The sequence below is a fragment of the Camelina sativa genome, chromosome 3 (genome assembly GCF_030686135.1).
Source record: "Camelina sativa cultivar CO46 ecotype springtype chromosome 3, ASM3068613v1".
In the NCBI taxonomy this organism is placed as follows: Eukaryota; Viridiplantae; Streptophyta; class Magnoliopsida; order Brassicales; family Brassicaceae; genus Camelina; species Camelina sativa.
Genome location: NC_141882.1, coordinates 26,159,173 through 26,180,267, shown reverse-complemented (window position 1 = coordinate 26,180,267; position 21,095 = coordinate 26,159,173). Strand labels below are relative to the sequence as shown.

At 35.3% G+C, this 21,095-nt stretch overlaps 2 protein-coding genes and 2 pseudogenes across 3 annotated transcripts; 1 reads left to right on the top strand and 3 right to left on the bottom strand.

Moving 5' to 3' along the window:
* Window positions 1–11: 11 nt before the first annotated feature.
* LOC104777786 (peroxisome biogenesis protein 3-2) lies at window positions 12–2,891 on the bottom strand. Its single transcript, XM_010502100.3, has 7 exons — window positions 2,257–2,891; window positions 1,916–2,077; window positions 1,630–1,820; window positions 1,406–1,536; window positions 834–961; window positions 540–737; window positions 12–458 (listed from the first exon to the last, which is right to left on the bottom strand). Exons 1-7 carry the CDS (start codon window positions 2,268–2,270, stop codon window positions 206–208), a joined length of 1,077 nt encoding a protein of 358 aa, XP_010500402.1. The 5' UTR covers window positions 2,271–2,891; the 3' UTR covers window positions 12–205.
* On the top strand, window positions 2,815–4,664 carry LOC104777784 (small ribosomal subunit protein RACK1y). Its single transcript, XM_010502099.3, has 2 exons — window positions 2,815–4,004; window positions 4,412–4,664. Exons 1-2 carry the CDS (start codon window positions 3,126–3,128, stop codon window positions 4,511–4,513), a joined length of 981 nt encoding a protein of 326 aa, XP_010500401.1. The 5' UTR covers window positions 2,815–3,125; the 3' UTR covers window positions 4,514–4,664.
* Window positions 4,665–6,199: 1,535 nt separating this feature from the next.
* Window positions 6,200–7,542, bottom strand: LOC109130749 (F-box/kelch-repeat protein At1g48625 pseudogene; annotated as a pseudogene). The gene has a single exon (XR_015594456.1). The product of XR_015594456.1 is annotated as an F-box/kelch-repeat protein At1g48625 pseudogene (transcript).
* Window positions 7,543–11,287: 3,745 nt separating this feature from the next.
* Window positions 11,288–14,549, bottom strand: LOC147947715 (F-box/kelch-repeat protein At1g48625 pseudogene; annotated as a pseudogene).
* Between the last annotated feature and the right edge of the window lie 6,546 nt (window positions 14,550–21,095).

The window sequence follows — 21,095 nt, the reverse complement described above, 5'->3', positions numbered from 1 at the left end:
TAAAGTTGAAATGTGCAACTTCCTTTACTTATTTTATAATCAAAGTTTCCAAGTGTCCAGTTAAAAATATGTTTTCTTTCTAATCAAAACAAAGCAATGAAGTCAACTTTGATTCTACAAACTCAACAAACACACAAAAATTCCTGCATTTCTTTTCAAGCTAATAAGACCCTTTGGGGAATGCTAAGAGAACAAACAAAAGTTGCTATTGCGGCATATTAGCGTATAAAAGAGTAAAAAAGAGTTTAACTTCAGGCAGATCTTTGATGAGGTGTAAGAACCGGTTCTTGCTTGGTTCAGCTGTAATCACATGCATTGTCTTCTCAATCTGTGGTAAGACCTTTGCCAATGGTTTCCCTGTAACCAAACCGCCTGCTATAGTCTGCGTTTCCATTTCCTCTACCAACGCGTCTGTAAAACACTTGAGCGAAATTTCCACTATATCTGTGAATTCAGTGCTGCAACAAGAAAGACACCAAGAGATAAGTTTATTCCGCAACCATCCACAAGAGAAATGAAATATTGTGTGTTTATCTTACCTGATGAGTACTTCTCGGGTCTCAACCATGAGTTGTTGAAACTTGGACATAGCTTCATCCGAAGAGCCACTTGTGTCTTGAGGCATCATTAAATAATCAACCCAGTGATGTGGACTTCCAGTGCTCATAAACACATCCATAACCCGCATCACAGTTTCTTGAAGAACTCTTGTGGTAATTACATCTTTTAACTGCTTTCTGTTATTAAAAGCACACACACAAAAACATTATATATTAAGTTCTTTCAATTATAGTTAACTTATGAACCATCTACAAAAGCATTTTGGAACGTACCCTTTAAGAACTTCCCTGACTGCATCCTGCATATCTGAAATCAAACCTGGCATTGCATTGGTGACAAGAAAATCAGCACTTGACAAATACTTCTGTTCATCATTTCTATCAATGAGATCTAAATCTTCCTGCAAAAAACAAAGAGGAATAGGAAAAAAAGGTTAAAAGCTCACACGGCAAACAGATCACAGGACAAGCGGAAGCTGCTTTATAAGGTAACCAGAACTATGTCAAAGACTAAACAGAGTATAACACTTCAGTTCTTCAGAAGGGAAACAAAGATAGACAGAGCTACTAGAGACGTGATTATACAAGTTGTCAAAAAATGAACCAATGTGTTTTCCCTAGAAATAGCTTGTTGGTGATGAGATAAGTAACATGTCATACTATAATCACATAAAAGATGACAAAATACTTGTTCTCCCAAAGGAAATCTAAGGTAAGGGCCTCAACACTATGATCATATAAAGAGATGTTATGAGAGCCAAGCACACTGACTCATGGGAGCAGGAATATCGATTAATAAACAGTAATTTCCTCAATCCAGAGAAGAGGAAAGGATATTAACTTACAAGTAAACGAGAGCTGCCAAGAGCTCGTGCGGTGTCAACATACAAATGTCTGCCTAAAATGTTGACTTGAACCCTAATGTATAAGCTAAGCAATGTCACAGACCACAGAGACAAAACCATCCTCGTGAAACCTGGCAAAATAGCAAACACATAACATTTAATAAAGGTAAGAAACAGAAATTTTTTTGATAAGAGCAAGTATAGTAGGTGAGTGCAGTGCATACTCAAAATCTTGAGCTCGTCCCAGAACTGAAGCTTCTCGGAAGAACTCAACATTCCTTTCCCTTTGTCCAGTCTCTCCATAACATCAGAGACATCAATCTCCTCGCTTATACGAATACTCAAATACTGCATTGCGTGAGGCAGTGTGGTCGAATCCACAATCAACTGAATATTCTCGAAATGTGCCTTCATTCTAAATGAAAAAGCATAGAAAGATCAGTAAGAGAATCCATAAGAACAGAATTTGAAAGGCTGAGTTTTTGTATAAGGTCAAAGACAAGGCTTAACTGGTTTTTAATGAATTCGTCATTTTCACGCTGGTGAGCGAGTTCTCTTTCCAAATCAGCAAGCTTACGAGTATGGGAATTGTATAGTTTGTAGAGCAAATAACCACTTCCTAAACAACCAGCCGTCACCAAAACCTTCCTTCTATGCTTCCTCCAAAAACCCCTATTTTTTTTATTTTTTTTTATCACAAGGTATCGAATCAATTACAAAAGCCCTAACTTTATTCACCAAAAACCCTTTCCTAAGGAATTGAAATTAGTGGGATAGAGAGTGAACGCAAGTAACTAAATTTCGAATTTTCACGAAAACAGTTTATAAAGAAAGATGATGAGATCAAGAACCTGACGAAATCCATGGCTGATGGTGAAGCTTAGTGAAGTCAATCCGAGAGATACATAGCTGAGAAAACAAGCAGAAAGATGAATTTGGGTCTTTCGCTCGGCTTGAAAAGAAGAAAACTTTGCAGGCGAGAGATATGGGATTTTAAGTCAAGAGAGCTGATTGATTCAATGGATAAAACATGACAAAAAAAAAAAAAAAAAAAAAATCAAAAAAAAGGGTTTCAATCTAGTCAATCACTTCATCTTATTTCCCAAACGAGATTCTTCTTCTTCGAAACTCGAACATGTAAAAAAAGTTTGTATTGGACAGTCGAAGTTGTGTTCTTTTACTACAACCAGCTTGAGATAGCCCAAACTCGGTTTGTTTACTTTAATTGTACCGACCGACTTTGATTCTATTTCATCAGAAGCTTGTCGGTCGACTTCTCATGTGGGTTTTTAAAACGACTTGTAAGCCATTAGCCAATTACCGTAGAATTATGTATCAAGATTGGGCCATTCACAGACAAAACAAAACACACATCAGATTATAAAGAATGACAAATCTAAATATGTTGTGTCTAAAAAAGAGTAAAAGACCATCATCAATTCATCATCATCATCATCATACATTCAGACTGAGAAGAAGAAGAAGAAGAAAAAAAAAAACCTACAGTACATTTATTTTATAGCCCGTTTACACTAATTGGGCCTTAAAGGTTGGCCCAAGTAAGAAGACTCAGAAAAATCCGATCAGAAACCCTAATTTTACTTTTTTGTGCAGAGGTATAAAAAGATCTCGTTTCTTGTTACCTCCATTTTGCTGTCGCCTCTCTCTCTCGGAAGAAGAATCAAAGAACCCTAAATTTCACCTTTTCAAACCCTAAACCATGGCTGAAGGACTCGTGTTGAAAGGCACAATGTGTGCCCACACCGATATGGTCACGGCCATCGCCACGCCGATCGACAACTCCGACGTTATCGTCACTTCGTCTCGTGACAAATCAATCATCCTCTGGAAACTCACAAAGGAAGACAAGTCTTACGGTGTTGCTCAGCGTAGGATGACTGGTCACTCTCACTTCGTTCAAGACGTTGTTCTCTCCTCCGATGGACAATTCGCTCTCTCCGGAAGCTGGGACGGTGAGCTTCGTCTCTGGGATCTCGCAACCGGTGAGTCAACTCGTCGTTTCGTTGGTCACACGAAAGATGTTCTCTCTGTAGCTTTCTCTACTGATAACCGTCAGATCGTGTCTGCTTCTCGTGATCGTACGATTAAGCTTTGGAACACACTTGGTGAGTGCAAGTATACCATCACTGAAGGTGATGGTCACAGTGATTGGGTTAGCTGTGTGAGGTTTAGTCCTAACACGCTTGTGCCAACCATTGTATCTGCTTCTTGGGATAAGACTGTGAAGGTGTGGAATCTTCAGAATTGTAAGCTTAGGAACACTCTTGCTGGTCACTCTGGTTACCTTAACACCGTGGCTGTGTCACCTGATGGTTCTCTATGTGCCAGTGGTGGGAAAGATGGTGTGATCTTGCTTTGGGATTTGGCTGAAGGGAAGAAGTTGTATTCTCTTGAGGCTGGCTCTGTTATTCATTCTCTTTGCTTCAGTCCCAATAGGTACTGGTTGTGTGCAGCAACAGAGAATAGCATTAGGATTTGGGATCTTGAGAGCAAGACTGTTGTTGAGGATCTCAAGGTTGATCTCAAGGTTGAGGCTGAGAAGTCTGATGGTGCTGTTGGTATCGGAAACAAGACTAAGGTATAAATATCTCTTCTGTTTTTTTTGTAACGGTGATTATCTTATTGTGAATTATCTAGCACTAAGTTTTGTTGTTGCTGAGCTTTTGTCAATTAGTTTCCACAGAGTTAGCCATTGCTCTAAAAGATGAGATCTTTTTCTTAATTTTCTCATGTGTAGTTTAGTGTTTTAAGAATGCATTTCTGATTTGATTGATGAACTGTCATCCTAGTGGGTAAGAGAGTATAGTTTACTCTAGATTAAGAAACATGGTTTAGATTAGTTCTGCTCACTGATTCTTTTAGATTGTGATTACTGAAGTGATTCCATATGGGTTGAAGTAACTGTTTCAGTCTAGGTTCAACTTGTTGGTTTCTCTCTGTTCTGAGATAGATTGTGTATGTTCTAATGTGGAATGCAAAATGCAGGTGATCTACTGCACGAGCTTGAACTGGAGTGCAGATGGAAACACTTTGTTCAGTGGCTACACTGATGGGATTATCAGGGTTTGGGGTATTGGTCGTTATTAGAGAGATAAGAAGGTTCTTCTTTAATCTCTTCAATTTTTCCATCTGACTCTAAAGTCTTCTCTTCTGGATTAGTGTTTTGAGGATTTATTTTTTGTTCTTTCTATTTTCGGAATTCACAAACGTGATATTTGATCCAAGGTTCTGTTTCATATTTGTTTTTTTTTTACCCACTTACGCGTACACAGCATAGTATCTGATTTGAAGTAGGTTACTCTCTGAAGCTGAGTTTAGTTTGATGAAGAACAACTGTAAAACGAGTGTTTCTTAAGAATCTAAAAACAGCAAGGAGTTTCTTACAAGTAGCTACATCTCAATTACAAGTTACAACACAAACTCTCAGATTCCAAAAACTCTTAATACCATTGCACCAGCCGTTTTATCTAATTTACTTCCTGTGTTTACTAAAATTACAGATGATATTTGGTTTTCCATCTCTTACTCGAACAAAAGTCTTGAGAGAAAGCGATGCTTCAAACTCTCTGTTTAAGATCAAATGCTACCGAGACTAAAGATGGGTCAGAGTAGGCGACACAGCCATAAGTAATTCTCAGTTAAGGTGACTCCGAGTCTAGTCAAGTTTGGTGTCAGACTTCAGGTTGATGCCCATTCAGAATAGTTCTTTACCAGAAGTTTACCTCCATACGGCACAGAGACCCAAACCATATCATATCTGTTGATCTTTTTACCGTTGCTGTCCCTGTTCTCTATCACATTACCTACAGTCAAGAATCACATCACTGAGAGTGAAGAGTCGCTCATGCAAGTTAGCTTAAGCACCATGTGATATAAGGAAATCACGGTCCATCTCTCGAAATTTTATTTCGCCAAAACCGTTTTCTGTCCACGACTGGTTGGGTTGTTTGGTGAACGGATAGTCTGGTCCCAGTATTCCTAAACTTGTCTTTGTCCTCTGCCAGGTGAAAACGTTGCTGGTAAAATGTGCTCCCATTATGGCATTATCATAGAACGCATCATCTCGCCTGTTTTACCGTTGTACACCTTCTGTCCCTCTCATTTCCCCATCTTGAAAACCCATCCCTACCACAAACATTTACAAATTCAACAACTAAACTGGAGAGGCGAGAACCAAATGATGGATGCCAAGTTTGCTTTTAAGTTAAAAAAGAGAGAAAAATAATAATGTTAAGTTACAAGGCAATTGACTCATGCATGGTGTAGTCTAATTAATGGGTTTTAGCATTAATTTTATGTGTATCCACAGTTTGAAACTTGAGAAGTTCTTCATGCTCAGAAACACCAAAGCCCTACCACAGTTTTACTGATTTTCAGAAGAAACCAAGACCCATGTGGCCTATCCTACGACATGCTTCACAAGAACTATTCATTGTGCTGTGAAAGGAAATGTTTATCTTGTGCCTCTAGGTAGCCTTACAATGCCATTCTGGGCCATGCATACTAGAGAGTTTGTCTCCAAGACATGGAGAACATATAATGGAAACATCAGATTTACTCAAACAAAAGTCTCGAAGGAAAACGACTCCGGGAGAGGAGAGGACTTTTTGATATCAAAACTAAAGATGATAAAAGAGTAGGCGACATGTACAGCCCTAAGTTGTATATTACGAATTCTCAGTTACGTGACAGCGAAGTTAGCAGAACTTGGTGTCAAACTTGAGGTTGATGGCCATACAGAATAGTTCGTTTAGAGAGAAAAAAATAACAAAAGCGCAGCAAAATTATATCTTTAGTCATTAGATGATAAGACAACCTTTTTTAGGCTTTGTAAACTAAGAAAAAAAAATAGACTTCTTTGTTATTCTGTTTAGTAAGTTGTAACATAACAAATCAGGCTGATATCTACCTCCTTTTGGAATATACTGGGCTTCTCAAATGCGACAAGTCTCGACATGTTTTGCTTAAATCGACGATTTTCTAGATTACTTTGACGTTTTTTGCTGTTACCTTGGGCAAGTTCCTTGATTTGGACCGAACATGGAACATAAGAGCACACATGTGTCAAACAGTTATTTTCAACATGTTCTCCAAGATCCAATTCTCTAAAGTATCCAGCCTCTCCGATGATGTTAATTGTTCTAAGACTTTTATTAAATCCCATGGTGATTTTCTTCTCCTCGTCAATAACGAAACTCTCGTGTATTGCCCATGCGTTTATTCTCAAAAACATGCTCCACGACGCCATTTCGTCTTCAAGCTTAGTTGTAATCCATATCTCAAATTCATATACATGTGTCTCGTGGCGGTGAATTAAAGCTGCAAGCTTCTCTTCTTTAACACAAGATAAGATCATATATGCATGATCTCTAACGCTAAACGGCAAAGGCAGAAGCGGTCCAAATCTCTCTCTTGTAAAATCAAAACAGATCAAGTACTTGCTGTAATCGTTTTTCCTTTTCTCAGCAGCCCAGTATGTGTTTCCCTTGAGGGAAATGCCACTATTCGTGTAAGGTATAAACCAGTGTGGAGTGACGTCAAGAGTTGTCCATAAATCAGCGTCAAAATCGTAGATTTCATACCAAAAAAATTGGTGTACGTATTGATACCTATGATAATCTATAAATCTCAAGAATTTGTGGCTGCGACATGATTTCTTACTCACGTATCCGAGAGAGTAATTAAACCTATCCTTACCATACTTGTCCTTTCGATGAGAATATCGGGGTTTGATCCACCTTGTTTGCCCCCATATACGGATTCCAAACCACAAACCTAGTAACTGTAGTTTCGTTCAAGATGCACAACAATAAACCCTCACAGTAAAAGACTTGAGATATCTTGACTTGACGCTCAGACATAAGTTTACCTCTAAGCTCTGTATATGGGTCAACGTCGTTTCTGACCACGACGCTCCTTAAATAAAGTTGGTTATTAATCAACGTGATCATTGTAGACTCCCCTTCTCTTGTTGTTGCTAGCAATTTCGCAAAGCTCTCACTTCTTAAAATAGTTCCCCACTTTTTCCAAGTTAATCGCAGTGTTCTCATAGATTTCAAGGGAACCCTAGACAGAATCTCTTCTATCAAATCCCTTGGAAGATTAGAGATCATCGTCGTCACTGTTTCAAAATGTCACTAGGTTTTTTTTTGTTGTAATTTAAGGGATAGATAGAAGTAATATATCGAAGACACAAACCACTTAACAAAGGTAGGCCAATGGTGGGCTTGAGCTGAATTTCTCGTGGATACAAGTGTCAACCGCCGACAAAAAAGTCTTCAATTAAAATTTATCAATATTTTTAGATTTTTTTGTGATGTAACACCATCATCAATATACTTATAAACATTATTTTCTATAGATATTTATCAAGAAATTTGGAAGGAATTATTTATTTCTCAGATTCTTTTATATAATATTTAAATTTAAAAATATATGTTCATGTTTGATCCTTTTTTTTCTTTCTGTACATGTTAATTTTTCATTTTTTTTTAGATTTAGATTTGATATTATTTAATAAGGTTAAAATTTTAATCTTAGCATGTAATAAAAAAAAAAGTGAATCCCATCTAATTTTGAATAACAAATTCCTTATTTTTCTGATTTATTATCTTCAATTCTATATTAATATTCTTGAAGTACATTTGACAATCTAACCTTTTTAGTTATATTTAATTATATGATAAGTTTTTGGAAAAAAAAGTTTTCAAATTTTATCTAATTTCTAGAAATCTTTGTACCTAATTCAAAAATAATATATGATTCTCCTTACACTTTTATTTTGTCTTATATTTATTATTTTAAATTATTATATAATATATTGACTTAATAAATTTTGTAATTTTTTCCGTATAAGATATAATATACTTGTTTTAAACGGACATATATTACTCAGTCGATGAATAAAGAAAATATTTACTCAATGTCCCACATCGCATGAAAAATAGAATAATGGTTACACAAATGATTCCAAAATCGAATGAGCAAGGAGCTTAATTTATCAAATTGTACGTTTACCCTCAAACCCTCTCTCCTCCGTTGAAAAGCTTTATTGTTAGATCCCCTCCGGAGACAGACGGCAAGGAAGCTCTCTGTCGACCCTCAACCCGACCCATACCCTCTCCCCAGACCCTCTAATGAAGCTAGTAAACCTGACGCCTCTTCAAAGGCACAGATCTGAGCAAATCCTCCGCTTGCATGATTCTCTTTGTTTGGTGAGTAAGACGACGATGCACGATGGTGCCGTTCTCAGTTCCGCGAGCAATCGAGATGGTGAGGTTACTTCGACTCCTCTTTGAACACTCCTCCTCCACCGTAAAGGCTTGGTACTACCGACCTTCGCCGACCCTATCTCCACCGATGTCTAGTGGCTCCAGTCGGAACGCCTTCTCGATAGTACACCGCCACCCCATCCTCACCTCCTGCTCAGCTGGTGAGACTCTAGGGTTCCCGCTAATGGACCTGCATCCTTTGTCAGGCCCAGTAACCACCCTTTGTCCCACTACAAAGAAAAATGATCCACGTTCTCATCACTTAAGGCTCAGGTTTGTGTACTCAATTTTCTTACGAATGGTACCTCTTTGGAATCATCCGTTTCTTTACCTTGAATTCCTGCTGCCAAAACCTGATTGGTCATTGGTGTATGAGCGTGTGAACTTGCTGACCCACCTTCAACAATGTATGACTAGTGTTAGAATTTCTCCCTAGATCTGTTAGTGAGAGCTTTAAGTCAAGTTCAACTTCTTTAGTACCGTTTATTTCTGCTTGGTCAAGACGAGATTACCTCGGTAGCAGAACATTGGTGTCTTCAAATTTGCTTGATAGTTTTGTTTGTCGAGGTCAGTTTAATAACTTTGTCTGGATGCTTGCTTTGTATAACCTTAATTATGAACCTGATCCGACAGCTTGTTTGAACCCTATCCCTATACCCTTTGATCCTCTGTACCATCTACCGCCATTAGATCGAATGCTTGGGTCAGGTTACATTTTCCAGGACCAAACCGATTACAAGCTTTGTGTGGAATTCATTTACCTCCATTTCCATGAGAGGGATGACCCACCTGCTTTGTTACGGTTTGACTCCTATTCTCTGCGACTCCCGGTTACAGCTTCATCTAGAATCCTAAGGTTTGTTCCTCAAGGCTTACATGACTTTGATCCCCTGTACCACCTTCTGCCATTAGATCGAATGCTTGGGTCAGCTGTCATTTTCCAGGACCAAGCTGATTACAAGCTTTGTGTGGAATTCATTTACCTCCATTTCCATGTGAGGGATGACCCACCTGCTTTGTTACGGCTTGACTCCCACTCTCTACGACTCCCAGTTATAGCTTCATCTAGAAATCTGAGGGTTGTTCCTCAAGGCTTAAAGGACTTTGATCCCATGCTCTTGAACCCTCTCATGTTGGCGACAAACCCCATTAGCGTTGCCCCGTGGAACAATCTTTTAATAGCTCAAACGCGTTATCCGCTAGAGCCACTTTTGATCACCCGCTGGTCGAGGATTTCGTGAAGTTTGACTTCGAATAAAAATCGACTTTGGATCCAATAGACTGCTTTGTTACGACTTGAAACTGAAAAATAAGATGGGTTTTTTTATCAATAATTTTAGAAGCACTATGGCTTGATTCATAAGCTCATAAGAAGCTTAAATGAGAAAATATATATATATTTTTAAGGATAAAAAGATGAAACACTTGGGCTTAGAGTCACAGATCTATCATAGATCTGAACAAAGAGAAGCTTGATAGTTTAGATTCAGAGGTTCATGTTGAACTTGAATGTGGAAGCACTTGGCCTAACAAAACAAAAAGAAATAAAACGAGTTTAGAGAGTCGGGAGCAAACCTACTCTGATACCATGTTAGAGATTGATGAGAGTTTAGGAATGGAAGAATTGTATATTGACTCTCATGAGAATGAATGTAAATATAGATACACATTTATTTAGGGGATGAATTAACATAATTATCTAACTATAAAATCATATAAGATATACACAAATCTCTGTCATATATTTATAATATCTTCTTTGATCATAAGGATCTTCTAGATCCTTCTATAGTAACTGTTTCAGTCTAGACTCTACTTGTTGGCTACAATATGTTCTGAGATAGATTGTGTATGTAAGTATGTTCTAATGTGGAATGCAAAATGCAGGTGATCTACTGCACGAGCTTGAACTGGAGTGCGGATGGAAACACTTAATTTGTTCAGTGGCTACACTGATGGAATTATCAGGGTTTGGGGTATTGGTCGTTATTAGAGAGATTAGAAGTTTCTTCTTTAATCTCTCCAATTTTTCCATCTGAGTATAAAGTCTTCTCTTCTGGATTAGTGTTTTGAGGATTTATTTTTTGCTCTTTCTATTTTCGGAATTCACAAACCTGATATTTGATCTAAGGTTCTGTTTCATATTTGTTATTTTTAAAAAATATTTGCTTACGGGTACACCGCATAGATTTGATTTGAAGTTGTTACTCTCTCGAGCTGACTTAGTTTGATGAAGAACAACTGTAAAACAACGAGTATTTCGTCTTATGAATCTAAAACAACAAGGAGTTTTTTTACAAGTGACTACATCTCAATAACAATGCCATTATTGGTCATGCATATTAGAGAGTTTGTCTCCAAGACATGGAGAAGGAGAACATATAATGGAAACATCAGATTACTGAAAATATTGGGTCGTTTAGCTTTGCGTGATTTACAACTTACCTGTCTCAGAGAAAGCGCAGCAAAAAATTAGATAAGACAAACTTATATTACACTAAATTAGGCTTTCTAAATTGAGAAATAAATATATAGACTCTTTTGTTATTCTGTCTTGTAACATAATAAATTAGGACATCTATCTCCTCTCTTAGATATCTAGTACTTCCTTCTCAAAAGTGGCAAGTCTCAACATGTTTTGATCAAATCGACGTGTTTCTAATTCGTTTTGACGTCTTTTGCTGTTGCCTTGTGCAGGTTCCTTGATTTGGACCCAACTTGGAACATAAGAGCACACATATGGCCAACAGTTAGGTTCAGCATGTTCTCCAAGATCAAATACTCTGAAGTATCCTGCCTCTTCAATGATGTTAAATGTTTTGGGGTTGTGCTTAAACCCCATGGCGACTTTCTTCTCCTCGTCAATGACGAAACTATCCTATATAATTGGTGCCGTATTTATTCTCAATAACTTGCTCCACGACACCATTTCGACGTCAAGCTTAGCTGTAATCCATATCTCAAGTTCATATCCACATGTCTCGTAGCGCTGAAATAAAGCCGCAAGCTTCTCTTCTCTAACACAAGATATTTTCATATATACATGATCCCTAATGATACGCCCAAATTCGAGGATCACTCAGCCGTATTAGAAATCATAGAAACTCGCCAATGTGCAAAGTGCAACGAGGGGATTTAATGGATTGAGGGGTCGCACAACAGTTGCGGAAGGCTGCTGATATTTCCAACTCCAATCGCTGCTAGATATGACACACTAGTCCAGCAAGAGGAGGCTGTTGCTTGGATATTACACACCAAGAAACAAGAAAGTGTTCTAGACAAAGAACAAAGAGATAGACTCATAAAATGAAAAGGAAATTGATTGATTTCTTGATAACTCTCTAATTTACATGTTTTAGACACCCTTTTTAGTCCATATTTTGCATACATATACCCTAACCTTAGCATTTAGGCCATTTAGGGAGCTGTATTGTTGCATTTGTGCATTTTGGATGAAAACAGGTACTTTAGAGCCTAAAATGGGAGAAAACGAGGTCAAACTCGAGCATGTACCGGAATGAGCAATTGTGCAAGAAGAACAGTCTGAACCTCAACCCGATCAAAGGAGATCTAAGAGCAGGAAGAACAACCCAAAGACCTACCCGAGGAACTACCCGACTAGATCCTTGTGCACCACCTCGAGCAGACCCTCGGGCAGGACTGAGCAGCTAGGTTAAAAGGGTTTCCATATATAACCCCCCTCTTTTTCCTCTCGCCCTAGCACGCCGCAGAGACTCAGAACAGAGAGCGAGAGCTTCTGAGAGAGAGACTGAGCGATTCAAACACTTTTTCCACTTTGTTAGGATTCGTTTTTGTTTCTTTTGCTTTTCTTTTGAGATTTCAATTCTATACTCTACTACTCTTATCCTATTTTTAATATAATATAATTTTCATTCATTTGTGTTTTTGTGCTTTCTACTACGAGATATGAGTAGTGAAATAAAGTTTCTAGGGATAGGATAGTCAAGTATGAGTTCTTGATCGGTAATGATGTATCAGCTTGATTGTTTATTTAATAAAAATTCATTTCTAGATTGATGTTCATAATGCTATTTTCAGACCGAGAGGTTGAGACTAGATCTAGGATGTTGTTGAAATGCTTGAATCAATCAATGCTAGATATTTACTCACTTAGCCTAAGAGATTAGATGTGTAAGAAGTTTATTGACAATAATGAATCGGTTTGTAATGTCTGCTTGGTCATGTTTCTCCAACGAGAGTTGGGGGGGGGGGGAGTGACCAAGGTTGATTGTTTCTATCACGAGAGTGTTTTAGCAAGTTTTTAGAGATTCAATGTCTAGGAAATATTTGCTTGAGGCATGTAGGACATCCTAAATTGGCCACGAACGCTTATGAGTCAATTACCCCATCCTTAGGAGCTTTCTTATCTCGATTGTTTAGTTTTATTTTATAACTCGACCCCTTGCCCGAACTGATTCTCGATCACCATCTTCGTGCATACCCTCGAGCTGTTCATCCTTGTGTTCTTGATTATTTTTGTCACCCGATCATCCACTCGATCCGGTACTCGGATGCTTGCATCGAGTGCTTAGGTCGTGTGGTTCTTGCCTTTTTATTTTCCTTTGTTTATTTTAGGATTGTTAGATAAAACTCCAAGTATTGCTTGATTTGACTTGCTTGTTTCTGATCACATCTTATCTGCTAGCATAACAACATTTGGATTGATAACTCTTTGTACTACAACTGCATAGTGAATTGATACACTGGGAGAAAATCCTGTTATCATTTCTCAAATGAGATTACATGTGTTTATAAAGAGATAAAAAAACTTGGTCACAAAGCCAAGTATTGATTATTTTTGAAACTAAAAAAAAACAATAAAGATATTAAGTTGAATGAAGACTCAACTGTTGGTGCATGTTTCCCTACCCAAGGTGTCATTCCCAAGGTGACTTAAACTTAATTTTTGTCACTCTTCTTTGACCACAAAATAAAGTGATTATTTTGGGCTTCTTGGGCTTGTATTAGCCTCAAAATGGACTGGATTTGATACATATCATCCCCAATAGAATTTCCTATATTGGCCATAAGCTCTTGAATTGACCCATTAAGTGCTTCCATGAACTTCTTTCCCTTTGACTCTTTGGTCTATATTGCTAATGAGAAACAACATGGACTGTATCATTTCTTCACTTTGGGCTTAGTAGAAATAACTCAAGGTTGCCAAACATATTTCTGGAAGCACATAAACCGATTGGACCTAAACCTCTTCATGTGAAGAACTAGATTGACCTCATTTGGAAAATGAAGCGTAACTTTGTCGTTTGTTGGCCAAATCTTTTGTTCTTGGGCTTGTTGGAAACATAAGAGATCCACTGACATCCTCCAACTGAATTAGTGTCGAAATTGTTTATGAGCTGGTCTGTGTAATACGATCTTTGGTTCAGACGTGAGACTGGAACTATGACAGATCTACTGACTTGAAATATCCATATCTTTCACATATGAAGAGTTGTCTTGGATGGTTTCATGATCATATCACCTAAAATAATCCCTGACACTAATCAGCGGAGACAGAAGCGGTCCAAATCTCTCTTTTGTAAAATCAAAACAGATCAAGTGATTGTCGTAACCGTCTTTCCTTTTCACAGCAACCCAGTATGTGTTTCCCTTAAGGCAAACACCATCACTATTATTAGGTATAAACCACCCTCACAGTGAAAGACTTGAGATAGCTGGACTTGACCCTCACACGTAAGTTTACCTTTAGGCTGTATATATGAGTCAACGTCTTTGTCAACATTAACAACGACACTCGTTAAATAAAGTTTGTAATCAATCAACGTAATTATCGTAGACTCCCCTTCTCTTCTTGCCTTACCAATGTGCATCTTCGTAAAGCTCTCACTCCTCAGAAGGCACCTACCAACAAAATGAATGATTTGCTTAATATATTTCATAAAATATTCACGTACATCTAAATATATATTTATAACGTTAGGACCAACACCTTTTTCAGCAATCCCACTTTTATTCTTAGCATGTGGGATCACCCTATCTAATAACCAGTTTGTTATGTCGGAGAAGTTTTAAAAGCTTATTTACCAACTCTACAAATCTCCACATAGTAGAAATTCACTTTTAAGACATAGGTGATCAAATCAAAAATATAAGTTCACTTTTAAGACATAGATAATCTAATCAATTCTTTTAAACTTCTGGTGCATACACCATCATAATTTGTGAAACCAAATTGTTACAATATTTATGAATTAATATGATTACAAAGGATATGTTGTGACACAATTGGTTCTAATCAAATTATATGGTTTAAAAATATGGTTTTCAAATGTGGGATAAAAGCCTCGTAGCGGGACAACATAATGTATAATGTATAATGTATAATGGATAATGTATAATGTATACTGGTTTAGAAAGGGTATTATGTATAATGTTGTCTCACCTTCCGATTCTAAAAAAACGCCTACCAACAAATTGAATGCTTGGCTAATATTCCTTAAAATATTCAACACTATAACATAGTGTTTTGTCTGGTGTCTTCCGTTTTATAAGACACTTAACAACAAAGTAATTGGGTAGCTAATATAACCACAAAATATTTACATACATATACTTTATAAAATCATATAGTAGCGAAAGAACTCATGTAGTACATTTTTTTTGTCAACAAAATAATATCTCAAATGAGCCAATTAGGTTGTAAATTTTACATACAAAACATTGTTTTGATGAGGAAAAGTATTCGATTGACGCGCCAAAAAACCGCCATTACATTTGCATTTCTAGATATAAATGTAAAAGAAAAAGATGTAAATTATCTTATAGCACATTTTTTAAAATCAAAACCTATGCTTAATAAATATAGTTTTGCTTTCCGTGTTCAACGGTCAGAAGCAGGAAAAAAAATTGGAGTATTTTTGTTAATATAAATATACGTTTTATAAATATACCTTTGCTTTTCTTCTCATGTCTTCGGATCTTACTAAGGCGGCTATCAAAAAAAAAGAATTTTTAGCTAATATATTCCTTTAAATATTAACTCTTATCTAAACATATATATTTATGAATACATACAATAACAAAAAATCCGCTGTAGCACATTGGCTTTAATCTTTATCTATGTTTCATTTACATAGCTTTGAATTCCGGGTTCAAAGCCCAGCAGCAGAAATTCTTTTTAATTTTTTAACTTTAATTTAGCATGTCTCTTTATAATTCTAAGAATGCATTTACAATAAAATGAATGATTTGCTTAATATATCTATTAAAATATTCAAATATCTCTAAATATATAATTGTAACGCTACGAGTGCCACCTTTCTTTGTGACCACACTTCTATTCTCAGCCTTTGGGGTCACTCTATCCGATGCCCAATTTGCTACGTCGGAGAGACTTTAAACACTTGTGTACCGACCCTACAAATCTCCATGTGATATTTCCCCATGTTTTGTCTTCACCTTAGTCATACGGTTTCGACAATCACTTCTCGAAAGGTCACCATCTTAAATTTTTCACAGCTCTAGCACGCTTAACTGTGGAGTTCTCTCGAGATGGTTGACCAAAAATATAGGGTCACTTTAGTGACATAGGTGACCAAATCAATTCTTTTAAACATCTATGCATACACCACCATATTTCGTGAAACTAAGTTGTTACAATATTTATGATTTAGTATGATTAGAAAGGATATGTTGTAACACATTGGTTCTATTCAAATTCTATGGTTTAAAGATGTGGTTTTCAAATCTAAGTTCAAAGCCCGGTAGGAAAAAAAAATATTTTAATTTTTTCTTAATTAAAACTCTATAATGTATCATGTTGTGTTTTGCCTTCTGGTTCTAAAATAAGACCTAGCAACATATTGAATGCTTTGCTAATATATTCCCTAAAATATTCAACAGTATAACATATATAGTGTTTTGTCTCATGTCTTCCGTTTTAAATAAGACACATAAGAACAAAGTAATTGCGTAGCTAATATATCCACAAAAATATTTACATATATCTATATATAAACTTTATAAAATCATATAGTAATAATGAAAGATCTCCCGCAGTACATTTTTTGTCAACAAAAAAATATCTCAAACGAGCCAATTGGATTGTAATTTGTTTACATACAAAACATGATGCGGAAAAGTACGCGCTTGACTCGCCAAAAAATACGTCCTTACATTTGCTTTTCTAAAGATAAATGATAAAGAAAAATATGAAAATTCCTCTTGTAGTACATTTGTTAAAATCAAACCTATGTTTAATAAATATAGCTTTGCATTCCGTGTTCAACGGTTGGAAGAAGAAAACAATTTTGGAATATTTTTGTTAATTTAAAATATATGTTTTACAAATATACTTTTGCTTTAATTTCTTCTCATGTCTTTGGGTCTTAATAAGGCGGCTAGCAACAAAGTGAATGTTTTGCTTAACTCTTATCTAAACATATATTTTATGAATTCGTATTATAATAAAAAATCAGTTGTAGATTATTGGTTATAATCCTTATTTATGTTTCATTTACATGGCTTTGAATTCCGGATTCAAAACCTAGCAGTGGTAATTTTTTTTATTTTTTATTTTACTTAAATAAGCATGTCTCTTTATAATTCTAAGAATGCATCTACAATAGAGTGAATGATTTTCTTAATATATCTCTTAAAATATTAAAATATATCAAAATATATAATTGTAACGCTACGACTGCCACATTTCTTAGTGACCGCACTTCTATTCTCAGCCTGTGGGGTCACTCTATCGGATACCTAGTTTGTTATTTCATAGAGGCTTTAAAGACTTGTTTACCGACCTTACAAATATCCACGTGATATTTCCCCGTGTTTTGTCTTCACCTCACTCATACGGTTTTGACAATCACTTCTCAAAAGGTCACCCATCTTAAAATTTTCACAGCTCTAGCACGTTTAACTGTGAAGTTCTCTCGAGATGGTTGACCAAAAATATAGGTTCACTTTAGTGACATAGGTGACCAAATCAATTCTTTTAAACATCTCCGCTTGCACCACCATATTTCGTGAAACTAAGCTGTTACAATATTTATGAAGTAGTATGATTAGAAAGGATATGTTGTACACATTGGTTCTAATAAAAAACTATGGTTTAGAAATATGGTTTTCAAATCTGGGTTCAAAGCCCGGTAGGAAAAAAAAATTGTTTTTATTTTTTATTAATTTAAACGCTATCATGTATCATGTTGTCTTCTGCGTTCTGGTTCTAAAAAAATACCTCGCAACAAATCGAATGCTTTGCTAATATATTTCAAAAAATATTCAATGGTATATCATTAATAGTGTTTTGTCTCATGTCTTTCATTTTAAATAAGACACTTAACAACAAAGTAATTGCGTAGCTAAAATAATTATTTACTTATATCTATATATATACTTTATAAAATCATATAGTAATAACGAAAGATCTCCTGCAGTACATTTTTTTTGTCAAGAAAAGAATATCTCAGACGAGCCAATAGGATTGTCAATTGTTTACATACAAAACATGATGCGGAAAAGTACGCGCTTGAAGCGCCAAAAAATTTGTCTTTAAATTTGTCTTTAGAAATATGGTTTTCAAATCTGGGTTCAAAGCCCGATAGGAAAAAAAAATTGTTTTTATTTTTTATTAATTTAAACGCTATCTTGTATCATGTTGTCTTATGCGTTCTGGTTCTAAAAAAACACCTCGCAACAAATCGAATGCTTTGCTAATATATTCCCTAAAATATTCAATGGTATATCATTAATAGTGTTTTGTCTCATGTCTTTCGTTTTGAATAAGACACTTAACAACAAAGTAATTGCGTAGCTAAAATAATTACTTACTTATATCTCTATATATACTTTATAAAATCATATAGTAATAACGAAAGATCTCCTGCAGTACATTATTTTTGTCAAGAAAAGAATATCTCAAACGAGCCAATAGGATTGTCAATTGTTTACATACAAAACATGATGCGGAAAAGTACGCGCTTGACGCGCCAAAAATTTTGCCTTTACATTTTCATTCCTAGAGATAAATGATAAAGAAAAAGATGAAAATTCCTCTTGTAGCACAATTATTAAAATAAAACCTATTTTTAATAAATATAGTTTTGCTTTCAGTGTTCAACGGTGGGAAGCAGGAAAAACATTTTGGAGTATTTTTGTTAATTTAAAATATTTGTTTTATAAATATACCTTTGCTTTTCTTCTCATGTCTTTGGGTCTTAATAAGACGACTAGCAACAATGTGAATGTTTTGCTAATATATTCCTTTAAATATTAACTCTTATCTAAACATATATTTTATGAATTCGTATTATAATAAAAAAATCAGTTGTAGATTATTGGTTATAATCCTTATTTATGTTTCATTTACATGGCTTTGAATTCCGGATTCAAAACCTAGCAGTGGTAATTTTTTTTATTTTTTATTTTACTTAATTAAGCATGTCTCTTTATAATTCTAAGAATGCATAAACAATAGAGTGAATGATTTTCTTAATATATCTCTTAAAATATTAAAATATATCAAAATATATAATTGTAACGCTACGACTGCCACATTTGTTAGTGACCGCACTTCTATTCTCAGCCTGTGGGGTCACTCTATTGGATACCTAGTTTGTTATTTCGAAGAGGCTTTAAAGACTTGTTTACCGACCTTACAAATCTCCACGTGATATTTCCCCGTGTTTTGTCTTCACCTCACTCATACGGTTTTGACAATCACTTCTCGAAAGGTCACCCATCTTAAAATTTTCACAGCTTTAGCACGTTTAACTGTGAAGTTCTCTCGAGATGGTTGACCAAAAATATAGGTTCACTTTAGTGACATAGGTGACCAAATCAATTCTTTTAAACATCTCCGCTTTTACCACCATATTTCGTGAAACTAAGCTGTTACAATATTTATGAAGTAGTATGATTAGAAAGGATATGTTGTACACATTGGTTCTAATAAAAATCTATGGTTTAGAAATATGGTTTTCAAATCTGGGCTCAAAGCCCGGTAGGAAAAAAAATTGTTTTTATATTTTATTAATTTAAACGCTATTATGTATCATGTTGTCTTCTGCGTTCTGGTTCTAAAAAAACACCTCGCAACAAATTGAATGCTTTGCTAATATATTCCCTAAAATATTCAATGGTATATCATTAATAGTGTTTTGTCTCATGTCTTTCGTTTTAAATAAGACACTTAACAACAAAGTAATTGCGTAGCTAAAATAATTATTTACTTATATCTATATATATACTTTATAAAATCATATAGTAATAACGAAAGATCTCCTACAGTACATTTTTTTTGTCAAGAAAAGAATATCTCAAATGAGCCAATAGGATTGTCAATTGTTTACATACAAAACATGATGCGGATAAGTACGCGCTTGACGCGCCAAAAAATTTGTCTTTACATTTTCATTTCTAGAGATAAATGATAAAGAAAAAGATGAAAATTCCTCTTGTAGCACAATTATTAAAATAAAACCTATTTTTAATAAATATAGTTTTGCTTTCAGTGTTCAACGGTGGGAAGCAGGAAAAACATTTTGGAGTATTTTTGTTAATTTAAAATATTTGTTTTATAAATATACCTTTGCTTTTCTTCTCATGTCTTTGGGTCTTAATAAGACGGCTAGCAACAATGTGAATGTTTTGCTAATATATTCCTTTAAATATTAACTCTTATCTAAACATATATTTTATGAATTCGTATTATAATAAAAAATCAGTTGTAGATTATTGGTTATAATCCTTATTTATGTTTCATTTACATGGCTTTGAATTCCGGGTTCAAAACCTAGCAGTGGTAATTTTTTTTATTTTTTATTTTACTTAATTAAGCATGTCTCTTTATAATTCTAAGAATGCATATACAATAGAGTGAATGATTTGCTTAATATATCTCTTTAAATATTCAAATATATCTAAATATATAATTGTAACGCTACGACTGCCATATTTCTTAGTGACCACACTTCTATTCTCAGCCTATGGGGTCACTCTATCTGATACCCAGTTTGCTACGTCGAAGAGGTTTTAAACACTTGTTTACCGATCCTACAAATCTCCACGTGATATTTCCCCGTTTTTTGTCTTCACCTCATTCATACAGTTTCGACAATCACTTCTCGAAATGTTACCTATCTTAAAATTTTCACAGCTCTGGCACGTTTAAATGTGGAGTTCTCTAGAGATGGTTGTCCAAAAATATAGGTTCACTTTAGTGACATAGATGACCAAATCAATTTTTTAAAACATATCCGCATGCACCACCATATTTCGTGAAACTAAACTGTTACAATATTTATGAAGTAGTATGATTAGAAAGGATCAGAAAGTGAATGTTTTGCTAATATATTCCTTTAAATATTAACTCTTATCTAAATATATATTTTATGAATTCATATCATAATAAA